Here is a 23,023-nt window from a genome sequence, read left to right on the forward strand (position 1 = left end):
GATGTCTTTCAGGAGCCCCCAGAAATCAGTTTAGTTGGCAGAACTGCAGAGACAGAATGCATATATTCATTTGAAGTATTTTTCTACCCCGGCTTAAAATGTCTCTACAAGGAAAATGTCAGACCTGCTAGTAATGTGGCAGATGCACCTTTAACCTTTTATTATTCTGTTTGCTTTAAAAAGAGAAGAGTTTGTCACTATAAATAATGATAATTCCCAGCATTACCATCAAGAGTATGAAATGTAGGCATTGTAACAACATAGGTTTTAATACAGTGCAGATGCATAAAATAATGCATTTGAGGAGTTATTCTAAAATGTGGTATGTGCAAGTACATAATAGGCCCATTTAGGTTTTGATGTGGAAGTGCTAATGCACTGGAGAATCAGATCCAGCCACGATGTACGCATTTGCAGATCTTTGGCAGCATCAAAACCATACACTGCAGTTTAAAAGATGATGCAGAAAATAAGCAAGTCTCTAATACTTATATTAATATGATAATATCATATGGCTATTTAAATTGTAGGTATAGGCTGAAGCATTTGTCTCTTGAGGGTTTTGCATTCATCTATAAGCTTCTAACATACCATTATTTAAATAATACTGATTTATTTTATTTTGACTTAGCCATTACAAAGATAACATTGCCCTAAAATTCCAGCAGACTGATAGGATTAATCTGGAAATCTGTGGTCTGGCCAATCTGACACGTCACAAAACATGTGGATTTTGGTCTAGAATAGGGGCTCCCAAGCATCTTTATCCTGGTGCTGCCACTGGCAGCAGCAGCGGTGGTGGACAGGCTCCAGCTCCAAGCTGGAGCACGCGGGAGCTGTGCTCGGCTGCTTCCCACAGAGCTGTTGGAAGCCTGTGCTTTGGGAGGGCTGTTGTAGCTCGTTCCCATGTGCTGGTATTTGTGTTGTTGTCTTCTGAAAAGGCTGGGGAAACTGAGGTGTTAGAGGGATGGAAGAGTATAATCTAGGATCGAAGCATGGGTGGTGCTTCTTACCTGTCCCAGCAGGCTTCCATGAGTCCCTAAAAGTCTTTTTATCCTTTTCACATTTTTCTGTGAAACATCACGTGCTAGAGCTGAGATGAGTTTATTTGGGCTATTTCAGCTTCTGGGTTTGTCAAATAAACATTTAGAAACACTTCTTTATTATTATTTTTTTTTTCCCCCAGGCTAATGTTATTTTCACCCTTTGTCTTGTTCCTTCTTTTTATTTTTTATTTTTATTTTGAACTTCATGTCCCTGTCTCTCAAATGATATGACAAACAGAAACTTTGCTTCCTTTGACACATGTGGTAATCCAGTAAGAGCTTCTTTGAGGTCCCGGCCCCATTTGGTGATGGTAGCTGTGTCTTCTTAAAGGCTGACTCATCACAGGCCTGCATCACCTGTAGGAGCTCTTCTGTAGGTAACGTAGCTGCTAGCAGCTAATAATTAAAAATGAGGGGATTGGTAGGAAAAGCTAACAGCTGTTAAGCAATTCAGAGTTGTGCTCAGGCAGAGTTACTGATGGGAATTGTTTTTCACAAATAATTGCTCCAGTGGGAATATCCTGAAAACACTTCCAAGGTGAGAGGCTCAGAGCTGGGCAACCTGGAGGGCTCATCTTGAGAGGGTTTAAAGCAGTGAGTAGCTGGGGGTTTGGGGAGCTGCCAAGAGGGGCGTCTCAGCACCCAAATCTCCTGTCCCACCTGGCTCTTGTTCAGGACTATGGGGTCCCTGTCCCTATGGGGAAGCAGAGGGACAGCTCCACCACCAGCTGCTCCTGCCAGGCTTTGCAGAGGACAAACCTCAGGTTGCTGTAGGGCTAAACCCACTCCTCTCTCTTGACTGCACCAGTGAAGGCCTCCAAAACCTTTTAGAAAGTTGAATGGAAAATGAAAGGGTGGGTGGTTTGTTTCTTTTTTGCTTGTTTTTTACTGGTTCTGTTTTTGTTTTTAAAGGCTGGTAGACTTTACAAAACTATTTCTTCAGCCAGACATCTCTCTGTACTCCTTACTAATCCTCCTTCCCTTCGCTGTCCATTTCTTGTGCTTTTTCTCTAGAAAGTATTTGATCTTTACCTTGTATGTACCTTATCCTTGTATATATCGTTGTGTATACCTAGTTCCAGTAGTGTTAGTCTTTTAACAAATGTGCCAATCAAATGGAAATCCTAATGTTTCCCCTTAATTGCTGTTTATCAAAGGCTGTAGCAGCTGTGGCCAACATTCATATTCAGATTCATTTTGCTTGCTTTTTAAGATCATAGTTAAAGAGTAATTTCATTGTCCGTTCCTAATTTATATTAACTTCCCTTGTTTCAATCATTTGTTTTGGTAAGTAACTGTTAGAGGCATGTCTTCTCTCCCCTTTCCTCCAAATGCCACGATACAGTAATTAGCTGAAGTTTGAGGTGATCTGTTCCCTAACCCATCCTGTAAATATCAATGCTAACAACAGTGTCTTGTGTTTTTTTTCTTTTTCTTTTTTCTTTTTTTTTTTTTTTTTTATCAATGTGCTTCTTCCTGTGTGAATAATTATGTGTCTAGAAACAGCCATGGAGTGATTTTGCTGTACTGAATGGGGGAAAGATTAATAGTGACATTTGGAAGGCAAGTATATTGTCAGATTTTAGAACCTTTAATACTATTACCCTTGTTTTTTGCATGGCAGTGGCTGTTTTTTCCCCTTTTATTTTTCCATGAATGTCATTCATAACCTAGGCTGAAGTGAATGGGGGTACTGCTAGGGATGTCTAGCTCACAAACATGCTGCTTTTTCTGATCTTTCCACTTGGAATGGATTCAGTCTAAACTTGCAGGGCAACTGCCATAAGTAATGAATAAGATGCCTGCACTGAATGAAATGCAGCTTGAGACTATGTATGCATGCCTCTTTTCAACTTCAGCCAGAAATACTATCGCTTCTTTGCAGGGAGGATTTAATTTCCCTTTGAAATAAGAACTAACGTGGTGGTGTCCTTAATACTACGCTGACAATGCTACCTTTATCTCTAGGATCTGCATGCAGCCACTGTGAACCCAGACCCAAGTCTGAAGGAGTTTGAAGGAGCAACGTTGCGCTATGCCTCCTTGAAGCTCAGGTACAGTGACTTCAGAAGTCTCTGGAATGACCAGATCCATCTCATGCTTTGCTGTAATTTATTTTTTTTTGTGATTTTAAGGTTGATTTTTATTTTTTTTCTGTAACAGAAATGCTCCTCAGTCTGATGATGATGATTCTTGTAGCATCAACAGCGATCCAGAAGCCAAGGTCTGTAACAAGATACACAAAATGGCATCATGATTAAAAATTTGCAATTGTGAACATAACTTGCATGCTGCAGAATGTCTCCTTGGTTGCGAAGTTAAATACACTCCTCCTTTTGGCACAATGTAGATTGACCACTCAAGACTTACTCCATCAAAGAAATTTGCAGATTTGTTTCATTCAGTTTGGCCAGGAAAATGTGACAGTGTTACAGCTGGAGATTCTACTGTCCAGAAGTAAGAAATGACCCCTTGCACAACCAAGCAAGTCTTCTGTCCTAAATACGAGAGGGATCTGTAGTTTGTCGTGGCTGGATAGCTTCCTGGGGCTTTCCATGACAGCATTTGTTCTGTATTCTGAAGTCTATCCCCCTTTTAAATACCCTTGTTCATGTGGCTTCTCAAATTCTCAGCTAGTAACAGGGTATCTGCTTTTTTAAAACAAGGAACTTTGTATTTTAGAGAACAGAGAATGCAATTTAGTTTGAGGATAAAATTTGTGAAGAAAAATGAGACCACTATGTGAGCAAGTACCATAATTAAATCAGGGCCTTTACTGATGTAATCTAAAGTTTTTGAGGGGAAAGAAGTAGCAGAAGGTCTTGAGTGCTTGCATACATATCTCCAGATTTGTCTTGTTGACAGTTTTGCCATGTGCTTGCATCCATTTTTAAGGATGTATGTGAATTGCTATAATTGGAAATCCAAGTAATTTCAATAAGTGTTTTGGCTGTGCCATGTAACTGCAGTGACTGACAGGAGCAGAAGCTGCTTATATGCAGAAAGACAGTATGCAACAGATTTAATAATTATAATAGCATTAATGATATATTTTAAGAGAGAAAACAGATTGATCAGGGCACTTAAACGTCTTTGTCATCTTGATTATTTGGCTTGTGATGTTTAAATCAGATGTAAATAAGCGTGCTCCGCTCGGCAGGCTGGCAGTTAAAAAGCAAGGTTTCAGCTGCGCTCCTTATAATGACGGGCACGGTAATGGAGTGGGGGAGTGATGAGCGTTAGGTAGCAGTTCTCAGAACCAGGAAGCTGTCCCTTAAAAGATAAGTCTGAGGGTGTGGAAAGCATTGCAGGGAGACAGTATTTTGCTAGGTCTGATTCTTTACCAGGTGCTAGGTAGGATTAGGGAGCCCCTCCTGCATGGAGGACTGTGGCAGTGTTTGTGTGGACAAGGAATACTTGTGTCAGCATCTCCCACCCTGTCTGGCTAGCTCTTTAACTCCAAGAGTTATGGAACTGACACCCATCCAGTATCTGTGAAATTGGTTGAAGCCAAAAGCTTGTCTGTATCAGCTGTTTGTTTCTCCTGTTTAGGCCAAACCATGCTGATGACACTTACATGAGTAATAGCTGAACACTGAAGCATTCACAGGAGAAGTGACTGAGAGGAGCAAGACGAGAAATAGAGGAGGAATTACACATGTATTTTATGTTTTTCTAAATCTCTTGACTCAAAGACAAGCAGCTGCTGCACAGCCGTACTTGGCAGGGATGGGAGATGGTCAGGAAACTAGAGGGAGATCCCATTACCTGTGGGATCTTCAGTGCTCACGCGGATGGTAAGGGTGTGTGTGGTAGGTGAATTCCTTGCTTAGCCCATTGTACCCGAAATACTGTGAGTAAAAGTGTGATAAGATTTGAAACGGGTGCCCTGACACTTGTATAATGCAGAATTTTAGCCTCTCCTCTGCCACGTGGCTTGCCTTAACTGTATTTGTTCAAAGCCTGCTCTTGTGTGGCAGCAAGCACAGATTTTTTTTTCTTTCATTACAGCCTAGAAGGAAGCTTTTTTAACTCATTAAACTCTCTATTGGAAGAATTTGTTAAAATGATCCTTGTTAGAGAGATTTTGGAGATTTTAAACCTATTCATGGTAATGGCCAGTACATTTTAAAAATAAATAAATAAATAAATTATTAAATTCCCTCAGTGGCACTGAGTAATGCTGTCTTTCAGCAAAGGGAACTGTGCCACCTTGTGGAAAGCTTAGGTAGTTACCTTCCCTAGAGACTAAAGATTTTAGCACTGCAAAAATGTCAGTGTTAAGAAAAGTATGTCAGAGAATTCACATAGATCCCGTAAGAAAAAGGATTTATGCAGTGATGCAGTCAGGCATTCAAAATTGTGCATAAACAAACATTTCCCTGTATATCACGCGTTCAAGGTACAGTTCTCAGCTTCAGATCCTTGGCATTTGGTGCAGGTTGTCTGCACAAGACCATAAAAGAGAAGGGGAAGGGGGAGGAAGGGGAGGATGATTACATCGAGCTTCTCAATTTCAGTGATTTATTTTGGTAGGAATTTCTTGAAGAGATGGCTCATTGCGCTTGACAGGGATACTAATTCTGCATGTGAAACATGCACAACTGGAAATGAATTTTGAATTGGTGCTTCCCAGGAGACAGATCATAACCTTCCTAGTTAATTTATAGAGAAACCTGTGCCTTCCTAATTGAGTTTCAAGGGATGTAAAAAGATACTTTTCCCAGTCCTGGACTGTAAACTTCTCTGGCTTGTCTCTTTTTACAGTGCTGTAAAATATGATGGCTGTGTGTAAAAGAGTAGAAAGATGCTAAATTTTTTCCTTGTGGTGGTGCACAGAAACTGAACCTCCTGGGAAATCTGTCTCCATCTCCAGGGAGGGGCTGAAACATGGAAGAGCAGTGGGACTCGATTTCCCTGAAATCTGAACAGAATTGGCCTGACATTTGGACTTGCTTTTTTTTTTTCCATTCAAATGTGGTTTTCTGCTTAGGCTTAATGTAGTCTTTCTGTATGGATTTTCAAATTCCCAGTCTACGTTAGCTTGTTCAGCAGGGCTCTGCTTTCCAGCTTTGCCATTTTAGAGTAGCTCTGTATTGATGTCTAAGAAATGGAAGACGTATTTATATCTGCTGAAGTACTAAGCAATTGCTCCAAAAGTCTGTTTTCTAATTTAGAAATCAGTAAATGTTCAGTGTCTCAAAAGAAAGGAAAAGGACGTCATTTCTAAGTTGGGTGGAGGTAGGAGATGCTGATGTCAGGTATTTAAATTTGATGACTTATCTGCAGGTGAATGACAATTCAGTTGAAGATCCAGAAAATGAGTTGGTGATGAATTCCTATGCATTTCCTGAGCACTAAGGATTAACCAGTTGGGCCTTACGCAGTGATGCAAGGGACGTTTCTGACTAGGTGTCTTGTCATGCTACTTGTGGCTGTCCTGAAAGCAGCCTGTAAGTGGTATAATTGAAATATTCTTTACAAAATACTAAGTGGCCCCCAAGGAATTAATTTCCATCTCTGTGCTGCTTCTCTTGCTGTGGAGGTAGGTACATGTGGCTTGGAGACACCCTGTTTTCGTTTGATTCCCATCTTTTCCAAAAGCAAACATCCTGGCTAGACACAGGACTTTTAGCAGTCAGCCTGTCTCCTTAACGATGGAGATGAGTCTGATTTCTCATCCAAGTGAAGACTTAACCAGAGAACAGTAGTTTCTGTCCTGTCAAGTAATTAGAAGAAAGGATAATCTTTCCACTTTAAAGTCTGTAATTCTCTCTCAAATTCAGAGTGGCTTCTAAAATTGTTGGTACAAACAGGGAGCATTCAGTGCTTTTCCAGTAGTTCCACAGTCCTGTATATAAACTTCTTGTGAGCACATGAAACTCTACAAAAAGCTTTGATTTAGTCCATCTCAACTAAAATCTGGGGTTGCTATCTCCCTATAATATGAGCGCTTGTTTCTTTGAGCATTGTAGAAAACAAAGAGCTGCTGCCTTTAAGTACAGCTGATCAGGTTTGTAACTTTGGATGGACTTTTTTCCAATACCTTGTAGAGGAGATCTAAAATAGCCACCCTCCCTACTGGAAAATTCTTGATATGCAATTCCATTTACTTTTTCAGCTTCTGCCTGTAATCCCTTTCCTTGCAACTTAAGCCATAATTACAGGCAGTATTTATAAGTGATTGTCAGATGAGGCAATGGAAAAAAAAGTTCTGGATTTCAATATCACTTGGGCGTGGGGGGGAGCCTTATTTTTTCAAGTATTTTTGCTAGCAGCTGAAATTTTCTTGTGAACAGCAGAAATTTCTGTTTGGGTGGTTAGCCCAAAGAACACCTAAGGACGTCTTTGAAAAGGCTGAAAGGCAGGTGTTTTGTTTTGTTTTGTTTTGTTTTTCATGTTGTTCATGAAACAGCATAAAAATAGTTGCTCAAAATGCAGGAAAAAAGATTATATTCGGTGCTCATGGATCTTCCTTAAGTGATATTTGGGAATGTTTTAAATCAGAAGAACTAGAATAAGATTTAAGTACTTTCATTTTTTTTTCCTTTTGGTATTGGCCTATTTTAGACTTTCAGTGGGAAGAATGGTAATGTGGAAATGAAGTCTTAATAAATACTACTAACATCTACTGTGTCATTAGGTGATGTTATAAGTGATAATGTTATGATGTGGCATCCATCATAATATGGATTTCCATCTGTAGAATATTTTCTTCCATCTTGTCCCTAAATGGGGTGTTAGTTATAATCAAACACAAAAATTAGCCCAAGAAAGAGGAAGACAGAGGTACAGACAGAGGAAGACAGAGGTGTTTGGGTACAACAAGAGGTTGTACCCAAATCTCATTGACTGGCTTGTTAGTGGTATACATAGCTACAATCTGCTTATTTATTATAATATATGTATAATATAAATATCTGGGATAATATAATTTAATTACTTGAGCCCTTCAAGATTATGAGATTTATTGTTAGATCCTGCAAAAATATTGCATGTCTTTCACTCCTAGAAATCCAGCTTCTCTCTGAGATCTAATTAGATACGAGTCTGCTGTGGCAGATCAGGACATGGGTGACTGAGCAGCAGAAGAGATATGCAGGGAAAGATTTTCTTGAAACCTTTCTTAGAAAAAGGTTTCACAAAGCCATTCCTCATGGGAGCAAGAATGGAAGATGCTTTAAAATCTACCGTAAGTCTCCAGGTTTGTAGAGCAATAATAATGTCTTGAATTTGGGGACATTATCAGTGTTTTATTTATTGAGATACAATGGACAAAAGGTTTGCACTATAGGCTGCTGGATTTCTACAGGAGTGGGAAAAGAGAAGATAAAATACGAGAACCCTTTTGTCTCAAATTATACTTTTCCCTTGATGCAATGACATAAGTGTTGTGGGTTTTATTTTAATGTTTCTTATTTTATCTTATCTTTAATTAATCACAGTTTGCTCAGTGCTCTGTGGCTCAGCACAGTATCAACTCTTCCTGGGCCAGCAGTGCTGTATGCGTGACTGATAAGGAGTCCTTGGGAATGGGCAGAAACTGGGGGAAGAAGCAATGTTCGTCACACTTATGTCCCATGGCAGAAAGCTCCTCTTGCTGTTCTGCAGATCAATGGATTTGGTGTGCAGGAAGCTCCCTGTTTAGCTCAGCCTCTGCTGGTATTGCTTTGTTAATACACTGCTGAAGTAATCACAGCTTGCAGCCCTTCATACTCCCCACTGGAGACCGATTATTTTACCTCTAAAACAATATATAGCCTCCACCAGCTCCAGTTTTAGAAGAGACTGTTGATCATGAACTGCCTCTGGAATATCTGTTCATCATGTTGCTGCTACAAAATGAACTGACCAGATGATATTTTTGTGCTTCTCTTCAATTATTTATATTAGCTTGCCAGTTGAGGGCGGCTCAGGGAAAGCAGCCCGTGCTTGTCTGCAGTGTCACAAACTTTATCACTATGTTGCATAGATTTTTAATGAAAAAACACAGAGTGCATATTGAGATACTATATATCCATATGCATTACATATTTATGTATGTTATGTATATACACAATATATATTATTTATACACAGTTTGAAAACAGCATGGTAAAACTTTGGTGGGTTATTTGTCTATAGTGGGCTTGCTGAAAGCTAGATTTATGGAGGAAGTTAATTTAAAAATCAATTTAAATGCAACATTGTGTTGAATGACAGCAATATTTAGATAGTTCTAACTTGTGTGCATTTTTATTTTGGTATTAGTTCTAGCTCTAGATGGTACTTTAAAGGAGCGGAGGTCTTGGGTGCCAACATTTCTTGCATTTCAGCAAAGAGAAAAGGGAGTAGGAGGCAATATTTACCACTTAGGAGTTGTAAAAGCATGAGATATGCAATACATTGTGGCGCCATGTTGCTACGTTTTCAGGTATGCAATATTCCATATGCTTTAAGATGATAGCTCTGCAGTGCTGCAGGGAGGCAGTGGGACAGTGAATGGGTCCTCAGACATGGGAAGCCCACCAGGGTTTGGGAATCAAGATTTCTGGACTTGGGATTCACGTTCATTTCGGTCACTTTCAAATAAAAGAGTGAAATCAATCAGCAGTGATTGAACTTCACTGACTTTTATATCCTGTCCTAAATATAATCACTGCACAAAACAAATTACTCTTAACAACGTTGCTTCTAAAGAGACCTGAAATCCTGACTGTACTGAAGGCAGGTTTTTTTGCCATTGTTTCATTAAGGTTGAGAGTTCACCTAAAGACTTATTTTTTTTATTTTTATTTTTTTAGTTGGATGTCATACATACTACCTTTGAAATTGCATACAACAGTACTGAATGAAGTACTTCTGGCTCCGTTAGAACCTCTTACATCCATCAGCTTGCACAAGAGCCCTCATCAGAAAAATGGCTATATTTCACTTAAGGTTAAGGATAACAACTGCAGAGCATCAGTTTTTTAAAAATGAACATACATTCTTCCATAACCTGTGAACTCCTGCAGGGCTTGTCTTCACTGGCAATGCAAATATGTGTTTCCTAGTGTCTTTTTTGTGCATAGCAGAATAACAAAACCTGGTTCAGTTATCCTACAGGTCAGTTATTCTGCAAGATAGACCCTCACTTGAGCATTATTGTAACAATCATCCTTTGTTAGTTTCTGGTGAACAAAGTGACTGCCTTTTCTGCACAGAGGAAGCATATTTTTTATTTCACTATATTAAAATGAAAACCAAAACACCATTTGTAGCTCAAAGCAAAGTCCATAACCCCAGCCTTTTAGGGTATGAAGTTAAGGTACCTGCAAAGCATCTGAAATCAAAGCCTATTCTTTACTGAGAAGACCAGAGAAAAGGCAATTTTAATTTCTTCTTCAGAACTGTATTTACCAAATGGGTATCAGTTGAGAATAATAGCATCCATTCCATTTTGCTCAACTGAGTAGGCTTTTTACTTGATCAGAAATGTAGTAATGAATAAAAAAAATGGGATTCATAAAAATCTTGAACCAGCACAATGGTCCTGCAAGGCTTTCTTGTCTTGATAGAGTGGATTTGACCTCTGGCTGTGAGCCAGTAGGCACCACTGAGACAAGTATTAAACTGAAAAGAAGAGAGCCACTTCTGTCATCCCACGCACCGGAGTCTGAGAGTCTGGAAAAAATGAGGCTGTAGTGTCTTGGAGAATGAGCGAGGGACTGACAAAGCAGAGAGTTCAATATTGACCTGCCCTAGAGATATAATTTATTTAAAAAGTTAATTTACAGTATTTGTAAAGCCCTCACATTCTACTCCGCAAGAGCTGAATTTATAACCCCCTCCTTGCAATAGCAATTACTAGTGGATTTCTGAATCCTGTTGTGACTTGAGCATCTGTGTGCAAATTTGTGTATGATCTACACATTCTCAGCAGTTCAGATAATACAACATGAACTGCAACAGAAAGCTGGAAATGGTGAAAAATCTTATTAGTATGGGTTTGTTTCTGCATTTCGAATTTTGTTAATTAAGAAGTTTTATGTGACAACTGAGCGTTTCTATGAGAAAATGGATGCAATGATGTCTGTTCGCAGCAATTAAATGGAAGTGTTTGTTGGTTAATTGCATAGCAGCATCTCTTTATTCTTTTGTTACTCGGTTTGGCTTTGATCATCTCCAATATTTTCATCTGAAATCGATGCAAATTGATGGATGCAGGCAAACATATTGGGACGTATTTCTTTCCTCGGATGCAGCAGCTGTATTTTATGGTACTTCCAAAACATAAAGCAAGGAGATGGGTTGTTTTATTTTGAAGCCATTAAAGACAAAGTAATTGGAATTTTCAAGATTGTGCTGGCTGCATAAGGAGCGATTAATAATGTGACCTACATGCTGCATCCCAGGCACAAGTCTGCTCAGTGGCCTGTGATAAAAGGCCCTATTGAACACTGTAGTGATTTACGTATATCTGCTGACAGATACAGCCTTTAAAAAGGAAAAACATAAAGGGAAATGAAGAAAATAAGCTCAAATTAAAGTCCTGTAGAAGTAGAGAAGAAATCAGTAGCATATGTATAAATCACCAAGGAACACATACCCAAATGTGATCGTTTGTAGTAGGTACCAGCAGCTGTGTGACCTAAAAGCAGTCAGTCTGTGTTTTTAGCATGTTCCTTAGTTCATTGTACTCAAGCTGATGTCCTAAAGCAATTTTTCCTTGTCATGGGGTCTTGTCTACCCGTGTCCTTACGATCCACCCAGTTTCCAGTACTGCTCTGATTTCAGTCTTGTGTAATTGCCCTCTGCCTAGCAGGGGATTGCATTTGCTTTGGGTTTTTAATTATTTTTTTTTCTAACGCTACCTGTGTAGCACTACATGAGGCAACAGCTAGAACGTGGTACTTGCTTTCATGCAGAGATATTGGAGTCCTACATTGCTGGAAAAGCTCCTGCTGATGATTCTCTTGGAAAAGTTCTCGCAGAGCGGGACCATTCCCTGTTGGGAAGGCATTTGTGACACTAAAGAGCAGGAGAGCAAACCATGATTCGCCAAATTCATTCAAACCTCTAAAACTACTCAGCTTTATGTGATACTTTAAGTCTGAATTGCACTGTGAGAGAGATTTACAGCCTTTTACAGGGTTTGGATTGCAGCATTTATGAGTTGGGTTCTTTGACTGCAGACCATTAACTCTTAAACAGTAATTGGATTTGCAGCTAGGCAAACAAATGCTCTCTGCAACTGGAAAACTGAACGGGGATACCTGCCTTTTCATTCCGTATCTTTAATTTCTCCCCATCCCAAACAGTAATGTCCAAATGCTTCCAATGCAGTACACCCTTCTTAAACCTGTCGTTCTTCCTATGTATGTGTTCTTTGGTTTGCTTCAGACCTAGCTGTCTTTGCCAGCACTTGGAAAACTTGGAAAGAGTCTGGGGACATTAGATTCAAGCAAGCAGGAAAATCATGCTTCATTTATTCAGATACATTTTTCTAAACCATCCTTTTTAGGGACTTGATATTGAGATAATGCAGAGAGTCCTAACCAGGCACAAAAAGCTAAGATTTTGTTTTGTACGTTAGTGGTGAAAACGTCTAACATGACATAAAGGTACAACAAACAAACGACAGTTTGTTTACGCCCTAAGGGAGGGGGGGAAATTATAATGAGGTAGACTTCTGTAGGCTTAAAGTTGGCATCTGGATTACCTTGAAATGATCGTTTGCCAATAATTAGCTGTGAGCCTTGAGCAGAGGGACTTAACCAGCTGGCATTACCAGGGGTGTCTGTTTTAACAAGCTCCTAAGCTCTTAGTCAAGGAGGGCTGCACTCTGGTTTCCAGTGTGGCTGGTTTTGACTCCACGTGTTAGTTCCAGGAGAGAGGAGGCTGCATGAGCAGAGCTCGCTCAGCTCAAGGAAGCACTTTCTTAGCTTGTGAGTGTGGTTGGATGGAGCTGGGAACCGTGATGCCGTGATGCTCTGCCAGCTAGTGAAGCACTTCTGCTGCCGTGGCCAGCTCAGCTAACCCTGATGTAACAACTAGGTCGTACCTAACTGGAGAGACTGGGTGGGTTGCTTATGCTGTGCTTTGTTTCTTTTGTTTTAAAAAGTACTTCTCAGCGAGATAATTAAGAAAACAAAAAAACACCAATGAGAAAACATGAAGTGGATCTTCTGTAAGTTTTCTACAATTACTGGCAATGCACAAGAGGGGCATGCAGCATGCACGAACACACTTCTACTGCCCTCCCCCTTGTACAAGTGCATGTATATGTACTTCTGTTATCTATTATACTCATGAAAAATAAACCATAGTATCTATCTCATGTTAATCATATTAATTAGAGCAGAAATCTGCTCAAAAGTCTGTCCCTACCTCCAAGTCAGACCAGCACAGGTATTCAGTTAAGCCACACAAAAAAAAATTGCCAGGTGCCAGAAGCTGCCTGGTTTTCTTTCGTCTACCTGTCGTGGAAGCACTGAGGGGCTGGAGGTGAGGAAGGATGCCAGGCTCCCCCTGTGAAGGGGAACGTGTGGGACGGACAGCAGAGCATCCTCTTCAGCTCGCTGCGCTGTCATGATAGTGGGCTACAAAGGGAAAGAAATGCAGCAGGTGCCACCACTGGTGAATTTAAAACACAGAATAATGATGTGTAAGAGAAGGAAAAAAAGCAAAAACACCAGTTCACCATGCACACCTTCGTTACTAATCAGAGCTGTGCCTGCTGTCAACTTGAGCTGATTGCTTTTCACCAGTTGTTGGCCTTAAGGTATATACTCCGTTCAGTGCAAGGACTGGATTTCTCTCAGTGTTTGGAAATCAGCTAACAAATTGCAGATGTTGATGAGATATGAAGAATAATGAGGAAGCAATATGCTTGTTACATACATTTAGCTTTTCATTTCTCCTCAGCCAATTTAGGAAATTATTCTCACTGCTAGTATCCTATACCCAGTGCAATATTGAAATATTTGTATTAAAACCCAAGCCAAAACAGAATAAAAAAGCCTTCCGGCCCAGTAAAAAAAAAAAAATCTGTATTTAAAAAGCTTGCAAAGATAAATATTTAATACCTGCATGGGCATCACAGCACTTTCAGCAAGATTCATGAGCATCTGATGTGCCAAAACTAATCCTGCAATTTTAAGATTAGATGAGCTTAATAATGGCTTAAAAAAAAGGGGGGGGGGGGGGCTGATAGCTTGTATAGCCCTGAAGTGAAGAGGACCCCCTCAGTGGTGACTCCTCCACTGTTTCCTCTTTCACCTTCTTCCTCGTCTCTCTGTGCAGCTGGAAGGCAGCACCTCTGTGGCTTCCTGCAGAGCCGGGCCAGGCAGCAGGCGGTGTAGGAGAATTTGCGTATTGGTTTCCTTCTTTTTGAGGCAAAAATAATAAAAGCCAAGAAAAACGTGGAGGCACGGGAGGCTTTTGCACAGGGTGTTTGTTGTCTTCTGCCTTCGATGAGAAGGCTCAGTGCTGATTAACACCGATCCTTGACCCACTTTGGAAAGAGGAGGCCGAGGCTGAAAGAACAACGATGATGGACAGTGGCAGGTTTTCAGTGAATAATTCTTCCTTGTCCCACTTTTGCTTCTGTAACTTGTGCCTGCCAAATCCTGCACCTCCACAGGTGGCAGTGAGGCTGGCAACGAGGATTTGAGTGCAGGGAATGAGCGCAGGGTCAGTCCTGAGGCACTCCTGACTTAAATAAACAGTTTCTTCATGTTATTCTAGCAAAACTGGAGTGCAGAGATGGGATGGGATTTGATTTAGCACTGTTTGATGCCCATTGCCATATTATATGCCTAGAAGGGAGCAGGAATTGTATGCGGGGTGGCTCAGGAACTATTATTGTTGAACCTTTTGGGACCATCGTAAAAGTTTGGTGTGTCTGTTGTGCATCCTTTGCTGGCAGTGTGGTGCGACACAAGAACGAGATGCTCGTGATGTTCTCTGGTTAAATCTTAGTCTCACAGACAAGCTCCCATTGCTTTACTGTGCAGTCTGTATTTCACCTGCTGTAAAACCTTGAGAGCAAATATGGTGTGGTTTGGTATTTCTTTTTCAAAAGTTGGTGTTTGTTTTTTTAATCTCTGCCCTGGTAAATGTAGGGTAAAAATACTTCCCTTCAATTTCTCTCATTTTGTTTTGTTTGCAGAAAGCACCATATGTGTAAAGCATTGCCACCATAGATTGTTCTGCCAACTCCGTGCTCTGGTTGGCTAAACATCCTTCTGCTTAAAAAACTGTATAATTAACTTGTTTTGTTTTAAAGGTCATTTTTAATTTCTTCTAGGAAAATCCTGCCTTCCTCTTACGCTAGCTTATCATTTTGTCAGTCCTTTAACTTTGTTATTGCTGGCTACCTTAAACTTACTGTAAAAAATGATTGCTGTAATCCACAAAAAAAAATCCAGATAGAAGCCAGGCAGTGAGATATACTATGAGCATGAATTTCACAACAGACTTAATCCAATAGTATTTTCTTTCTTGTCAAGTAGAGCTCAAGATACTTGCTAAAATTTCCTTCTATTGTATCTGGGCTTTTTCCTTTTTCACTCTGTGTGTGTCTGTGTTTGTGTCGCGGCAGTCACTGTGTTGTGCACTATGATCCATGTTCAGATATTTTCTGGTTTCTTTTCTAGTGCTTTGCTGTGCGCTCTCTGGGCTGGGTAGAAATGGCTGAAGAAGATCTTGCTCCTGGAAAAAGCAGTGTTGCTGTGAACAATTGCATCAGACAACTCTCTTACTGTAAAAACGACATCAGAGACACCGTTGGCATCTGGGGAGAGGTAAGAACAGATAAACTTGTCCTCCTCTTGGAACATCCCTCTCATGTTTTAAAACAGCTCGAAAGAAGAGCTCTAAGGCAAATATATCCATGTTCTATGTTTGGGATATCTCTATCCCAGCTGATCCTGCTAGAAAATATGAAAGGGTTCAAGGACAGTGCTGACATAGTTTTGTTCCAAACTGCAGGGGCCCCAAAGACCTCACCTTAACATTTACGTCTTTACTAGTACACACCTGTGCAATATCAGAGTTGGGGACACGCAAGCAAAACTGTTGAAATCCTTCTCTTGGCCAGAGGTTTTAATGTGATGCTTTGGAACAGCATCTTCACATGTTTCCCAGGGACAACAGGGCTTTAAGGAAACCCTGGCTGGCGTGACCTGTGCTTCTAACATGGGTGAGAAGGTTGAGAGTGATGGACAGATGGCGTATTTTAAGATGATTATTTTATCAGTCTTTCAGAAAGAAATGAATTTCATCAGTCTGTCTGTTGGTTCCTCTCCAATAGTTCTTGAATGCATTGACCAGTGTTGTTCAGTTGTGAAGGGTGTCAGATTCCCACAAACTGAAGGAAAATCAGAGTGCAGAGGGCAGTGCGCCCTCATCAGCCTGAATGCTGCAAGGTCCGTGCTGTATTTCTGGAGTGGCAGCAAATACAGAGTAACACGGTGGGAGCTAAGGTGCAGACATGAAGGCAGGCAGAGGTGGTGTGGTGTGGAGAGCAGGTGTGCTGGGGACAATGAAAGAGCCGAAGGTGTGGAGGAATCAGTAGATGAAATAAGACAGGAAAAACTGGTGTTATAGTGGTGGGATGTACAGAGGACACGAGACAAACCCACAGGAAATCAGTCTTCATTGTTTGATTGTTCATGAAACAACATCCTTAAACTTCAGTTACATCTCATCTTCAACCACTTTCCTGGCCTGTTTTCAGGGGAGTTACACTAATGTGGATACTGCACAAGACCTGAATGAAAAAGTGCTGCAAGAGTGAATGTTGTTAGCTTCATTGGTATTTATCGTAGCGAAACAGCACTACCAAAAGAAGAGAATTGCCTGTTTAGGTTAAATAAAGAAATAAATTGGGGAAAAATCCTTCATTCTCTACAGTCTGTGGCTTATGTTCTCAGTCGTGGCTCAACCACAGCAACGCAGAGACCCTTCAGAGGAGCAGCTGGGAGGAAGAACCTGTTTAAAAATGAAAATAATGTTTCTGGGGGCACACATTTGAAGTGCTCCATCTATAGAAAGTAATTTCAGAAGGTGTTTTTTTTAATGTAAGAAGTGTGTATTATGCATACAAATAAGCAAGATAACCGGTCTGCCTTTTCCTTACTTCTGGAAATGGTTTTATTCAGTTAGCATACCTAGACAAGCAGATAGAGATGACTCAGTTGTAGACTTTGGACTTACTGTTGTTCCTGGCAGGGGTGAAAAAAAAAACACCATTCTCTTCAAATGTGTGTAATCCCATCTATTTTTAAGAAAACAGAACTTTGATGAGCTTGAAATGCTTCCTTTGAAATCATATGTTTTATATTGTTTAAAATTTAATGTTCAGATTTGTCCTTATTCCCCTCTGTCAATCCCATTGTTCTTTGTTCAAAACTCTTGCCAGTTTTCAAGCCAAACTGGTGACAAGTTTTGGTCCCCTGGAAAAGAATTTTTAATTCATCGTGATATTCATAAAAAATAAAATAAAAATGAGCACGACAAAACAATAGAGATGCTGTGCTTGAGTAGGTGGCTCCTGAAGTAAATTGTCTTCTTGATTTAAAAAGAAATCATTACAACCACGTTTTTCTGCTGGCAATGTAGTGTTTTGAGAGTGATTGGAAGAGGCATGGTTTAGAGAGGAATCTGAAAAATGTGGTTGTCATTGTCATAACAGAGCTCGTACAGCAGAAATCTATTACGAAGCTGGAACTGATGGCTGCAGATAGGGGTTTTAAGATTGCCTCGAGATTTATTTTAGCTAGAATGTAATGAAAGTGAAATTGGGACTAGGACTATCCCCAAATTTTCATGAATAAAAAATAAAGAAACAGAAAAACAAACCACCCTGAATAAAATTCTGACCCTACAGAAGCTTTGTCACTGGCTTTGGTACAGGCTTTCACACCTCCTCCCAACACAAATTCCCTGTAAATTTCTAACTTTCACAGTTCTCTAGAATCTAAGGGAAAAAATAAAAGCAACTCACCTGTTTGTATCACTACTTTGCCGTGCATTATATCCCTTTACCTTCCAAAATCACTTCAGTGAAGATGTACTGATGCCATTGGCCTCTATACCACCATACCTAACACCTCCCTGAAATGCCTTTGGGTCTGAGACTTTCCTTTATTCCCTTTCCCTTCGTGGTCCTTCCTGCGAGAGCCCTCCTCCTTGGAGCATCAGGTCCCTGCAGCTCTTCAGCCATCCGAGACGATCAGGTTCCGCGTGTGTCTAAATCCTTTCTCCATGCCCATTGTGGTATTTCCATCTTTAAAATAGCTTTTGTATAATAAAGCAACAAAACGTAGCAAAATATATCGCTTCTGGCTGCAGCCAAGCCGTCCCTCGAGCATTGCAAGGATAATTTCCTGTGACTTATGTTCTTTATCTGTCCATTTTTCCAATCTTCTCCAGCTAATTTGGATTTAGTTTTATTACCTTAATCCCAGCGTATTTTGCATGATGAACAGATTTTACCTTCGTGTAATAATTTTCTTCTGGAATAAATACATACGTAGAAAATGGGTCAGAAAAGCAATCTTGTGGCACTTGGTAACATTTTTTACACAAACTACTTACTGCTTCAGACCTCCAAGCACATTTCTCACCCTTTTTTCTTTATGGTGAATATGTTCTCAGTTTTGTTTCCTCCATCCTCCCGGTCTACCTATGCTATCCTGGCTTCTGTCCTTTATTTCCCATGGTTTTGCCCCATTTACATGCATGGTTATGGGGCTAAATGATGTTTTTGTGCAGACACCAGGTATAGCAGCCTGCCTCCCTCTCCTCTCCCATGCCCCTCTCAGAGCTCACGTTGCCAGCTCTGTGTCACAGTTTGGATGCTCATTAGGGGATTTTGGGGGGGAGAGGTGGTTGGACCCACATAGGGCAGAAGGTTTAGGCTGGGGTCCCTGTGGTTCACCACCTTCCCCCATCAGTGGGCAGTGCCTGCCCCTCGCTGCCTGGCCTTGAAACCCTGGGGGCAGGGTGACATCAGTATATGTCACATACAAACACAAAATTAGACATCATTAAAACTTGAGCCACTGTAACCAGGCAGGGAGAGGCTTTCTGTGTCATTGAGGTGAAGAAAAAGGTCATTTCTGAAATACTTGTCAGTGGGAAGTCAGACCCTTTCCATTCTTTCTGTTCATTTATAGACTCTGGCACAATAGAGGGGAAACAAATTACTCTATATTTAGCTGATAGTTCCCACCTTCTTATCAGCAGGAGCTTGTCGTATGTCTCTGGCAATAAGTCCGGGATCATTTCCATGGGATCCCACAGTCTGCAGCCTCTGGGAAGAGAGCTATTAAATGTGGCAGAAGAAGCAACAGCCTTTCTGCAGATGCTAGCAATAGGAGGAAGATTAACACTTCTGAATTAGCATCCAAAGGAAAATTGCCCATAAATTTATTTCCTCTAAAGGGAAAAAGAATTCTCCCTGTTCTTACATGCCAGAAAAATTAGGGAGAAATCCTGGCTCCAGGATTCTGCAGTCACTGGCAGAATTTGCATTCATGCCTTAATGCTATTTTTTTCCCTTTAATTAATCTTTCTTCAATGAGTATCCTATAAATCCTCTGGCACATACAAATTGCTGTCTGTTCCCATGACCCACTGGCTAAAGTTTATGGAAACAAAGCACGTATTGTTTGAAGGAGGGAACTCTTCCCTAAGAGTATAGAGAGGTTGATGCAAGCCTTTACTATTAACACAGTTCTTCTGCTATATTTAGAAGAATTTACTAGAGATAGGATAAGCAAAATAAGCTATTGAGTTACTCAACAAATTGCGGTTGAATGAGTCAAACAGTTGCGTTTAAAAGATATCAAAGGTTTTTGTAATTGGGATAATTCAAAAATATAGGAGTAACAAAATGCTATCTTTTATCTTTTTCACACTAGAAGTGAACAAGCTTGTTCTATATTGTTCTTGGGACAAATTGAAACTTTGAGTTTCAGTGGGACAAACTTTGAGTTTCAGTTTGTCCCAAGAAGATGAAGGCATAACGCCTTGATCCCAGTTTTGAGAGGGGGACGTACTCTGTAACTGTACCTTTTCTGGAGTTGCAGGGCAAGGACATGTACCTGATCCTGGAGAACGACATGCTGAACCTGATCGACCCCATGGATCGCACAGTTCTTCACTCGCAGCCCATCGTGAGCATCAGAGTGTGGGGCGTGGGGCGTGACAACGGCCGGTGAGTCTGCACTCTCCTTGTTCCTACTGACCTGGTGCTTCCTATGTCTTGCCACATACACATACAGGAGTGTGGGTATATCTGGAGTGAGTTAGGTATCAAAACCATCCATTTGGTTGGGTAATTGTGACCTGGGATGATGAGAGAATAGGTAATTTTTTTTTCTTACTCGTGGTACGTTTTTTTTTTAATCTCTGCTTTTCGTAGCATATCGCTTGTATCCTGTTTTGCTAAACCTGTGTTGAGGAAACATTTCAAATGAATTCAGCTAGGCACATCAAACGGGACATGCAACTTTGTTTTGTTTTGTTTGTGTATTTAATACCATTTCATATCAAACCATGTTTTCAAATATGGCCCATAATGTAGTTCTCCTGGCTGTGTGAAAGCAATTCTTCCTGCTGCTGCAAAATAACTGTGCTCCTTATTTTTCCATGAGTGTGTGCATTTGTTTCCGCTTTCTTGGCATGTTTGATTTGACTGAGGGAAAAGTAATAGTTTTACTCCATGACTATTGCTTAAAGCTTCTGATGCAAGAAAATTCCAAAGCGTGTTGCAGAAAAGTGAGTTTTTTCACTAACACGTGACTGATGGTGAGCTCAAGCTGCCCTAGGGAGCAACCCTCAATGTGTGTGTAAAGGCTTTCCTGAACAGGAGCCTGTCTTGCATTAGCTCTCATTCCTGATTGATCTTTTGGGAGCATCCTTTTCCATGCTCTATCTGCTATGGAAACAGGATTGTGAAGGTAACTTATTTAGAGCAGGATAGCGAGCTGTTTCCTTGTCCCACTGAGCTTTCTTACCTATACAGAATATTTCCACTCACATAGAGCAATTCCAGGATCTTCAGGCAGAACCCATCCTGGGTAGTAAGGATTGAGTCATGCTAAAGCGTTGCTGCCTTTTGTGGTCATGTTTGAGACAGAACATACTATTTTTACTGGCATTTGCTGTGTTTGCGTTGTGTTTTTTTTTTTCACCAGAGTAAGTTTGATTTCAGATTCTTACTCCTTCAAGAATTTTGATGGATTCTTCAATGTATATTGTGTGTCCAGTATGGCTTTTGGGACTGGAGCCCATGCTTTTTGAAATGCAATTTATTTAACATTTTATTAACCCATTAAAAAAAAAAAAAAAAAAAAGATAGTTGGAAAAACAGAGTGTACATTATTTGTAAGTAAACTCAGACTGCACGTGATGTTAGTTAACAGATAGAAGATCCAAAAGACAAGCAGAAAGTTACAAACTTGTGACTGAGCAGTCAGACGTACAACGTGTTCTGCATATAGAGAGGGTCAGTGTAGGAAATGCACTCTGGAGGGTAGCATAAATGATGTAACATTTGCTCAACAAGCGCCAGCACACAAGAAAAACGCTTCAGGTGACAAGAACCTGAGCTGTGATGGAAGGCCAAAAGAGAGCCTATCATCTCAGCATTTGGTTTGCTGTTTGGGAGTAGAAGAAAACCTCACTGCTGACTTGGAAAGGAAATTGCATTGTATCTCTTTTCATGTACGCATTTGCATGCAGACCTTGGGTTCATTCTGGTAAAATTAGCTGTGGTCCTGAGGTAAGAAACACCAGAGTCATGCAATAACTGCAACCGCAGCTTTCCCTGACGATGAGTTTGTCATCATTAGAGAAAAGAAAGGGGAACGCCTTGCTGTTTGTAGTGGATTAACTGTGTGATATGGTGACAAAATCCCACTTTCTGGCATGAAACTTGCCCAGAAGTTGTTGCACATGGAAGTTGATCATTAGCTACATTTCGTGTTCCAAGAGTCCATATAATAAAATCAACTGGGTTTGTTCTGAAAGACAGTGTTTAAATACTGTAGAAATGCATGTTTTCTTCTCTTTTGACCTTCTTGAAATGCATAATGACCCACTAGCCCTCATTTTTAACTGCATTTTCCTTGTAGTAGTTTTTTTGGGTAGATCTGGCTTTGCAAGATGAAAAGGTTTTCTAATGACACCTGACCGGATGATTTTCTAAGCAACGCCATAATGAAAGATTGATGAAATACAGCGATTTGCTGATGAAAGTTTAATCTAAGGATATGTCAGCTAGCTCACCTCAGGCAGAAACATCTACTGGGAGGCTGTAATAATTCTCTCCATACATTGCACTGTTATCTTGACCTCTAGAGTTACCATAAAAAAAAAAGAGAGAGAGAAAAAAAACATACACACAAAATAGTTGTGTGATAAGCAAAGACTCCATCATTTTGTTGACCTAAGCTGTGTGGTGATTCTGTGTTTTGAAAAGGAGCATCCTTTGTTTCAAATTAATCACTTAGTACAGTGTGTTTGACCTTAGGAAAGACCAGAGTGCCTTCATAAAATCGTGAACAAAAGCAGGTTCCCACCAGAGAAGCTAAGCTGGAGGTTATGCATGCATGGCTGTATGCATAGACTCTGAGCTCCTGTGTTTGATATGCATGTATGGGCAATGAAGGAAAATAAAATATACTGTACCTGGCCATCCTTTTTGGCAGAGTCTGTGTTTCTTAGGCGACATCTTGTGACTTTTTAAGAGTGAAAGCCATTGCATTTTGTTGCCTTTACCAAAAAGATCATGATACTTCGTTTATTATTTCTTAAATATGAGAAAAATCCTGGCACTCAGTTAAACTGTGTGACGGGTGGTATCACAGGGGTACCAGCATCATTTGTGGAGCTGCAGTCCCTTCTTAACAAGTAGGCCATGACGTGTTCTTTTCTGGGCATTAAAAGCATCGTGGAAAAGATCAGCTTTACTGAAGCTGTGCCAGGGTTGTTCTCTTCAG

General features: G+C 40.4%; 1 protein-coding gene across 13 annotated transcripts in view; it reads left to right on the forward strand.

Moving 5' to 3' along the window:
* Window positions 1-23,023, forward strand: part of APBB2 (amyloid beta precursor protein binding family B member 2) — a 158,458-nt gene that overhangs the window by 102,356 nt on the left and 33,079 nt on the right. For 11 of the 13 annotated variants that reach the window (XM_082759979.1, XM_082759972.1, XM_082759981.1 and 8 more), the window contains 5 exons: window positions 2,547-2,609; window positions 3,015-3,100; window positions 3,210-3,270; window positions 15,668-15,814; window positions 20,108-20,235. In XM_082759979.1, the coding sequence (XP_082616105.1) occupies window positions 2,547-2,609; window positions 3,015-3,100; window positions 3,210-3,270; window positions 15,668-15,814; window positions 20,108-20,235 (485 nt within the window). The remainder of the gene's footprint in view (window positions 1-2,546; window positions 2,610-3,014; window positions 3,101-3,209; window positions 3,271-15,667; window positions 15,815-20,107; window positions 20,236-23,023) is intronic. The other 2 variants (XM_082759974.1, XM_082759975.1) reach the window with 1 other exon arrangement.

This window comes from Aythya marila (assembly GCF_965140915.1).
Source record: "Aythya marila genome assembly, chromosome: 4".
NCBI lineage: Eukaryota > Metazoa > Chordata > Aves > Anseriformes > Anatidae > Aythya > Aythya marila.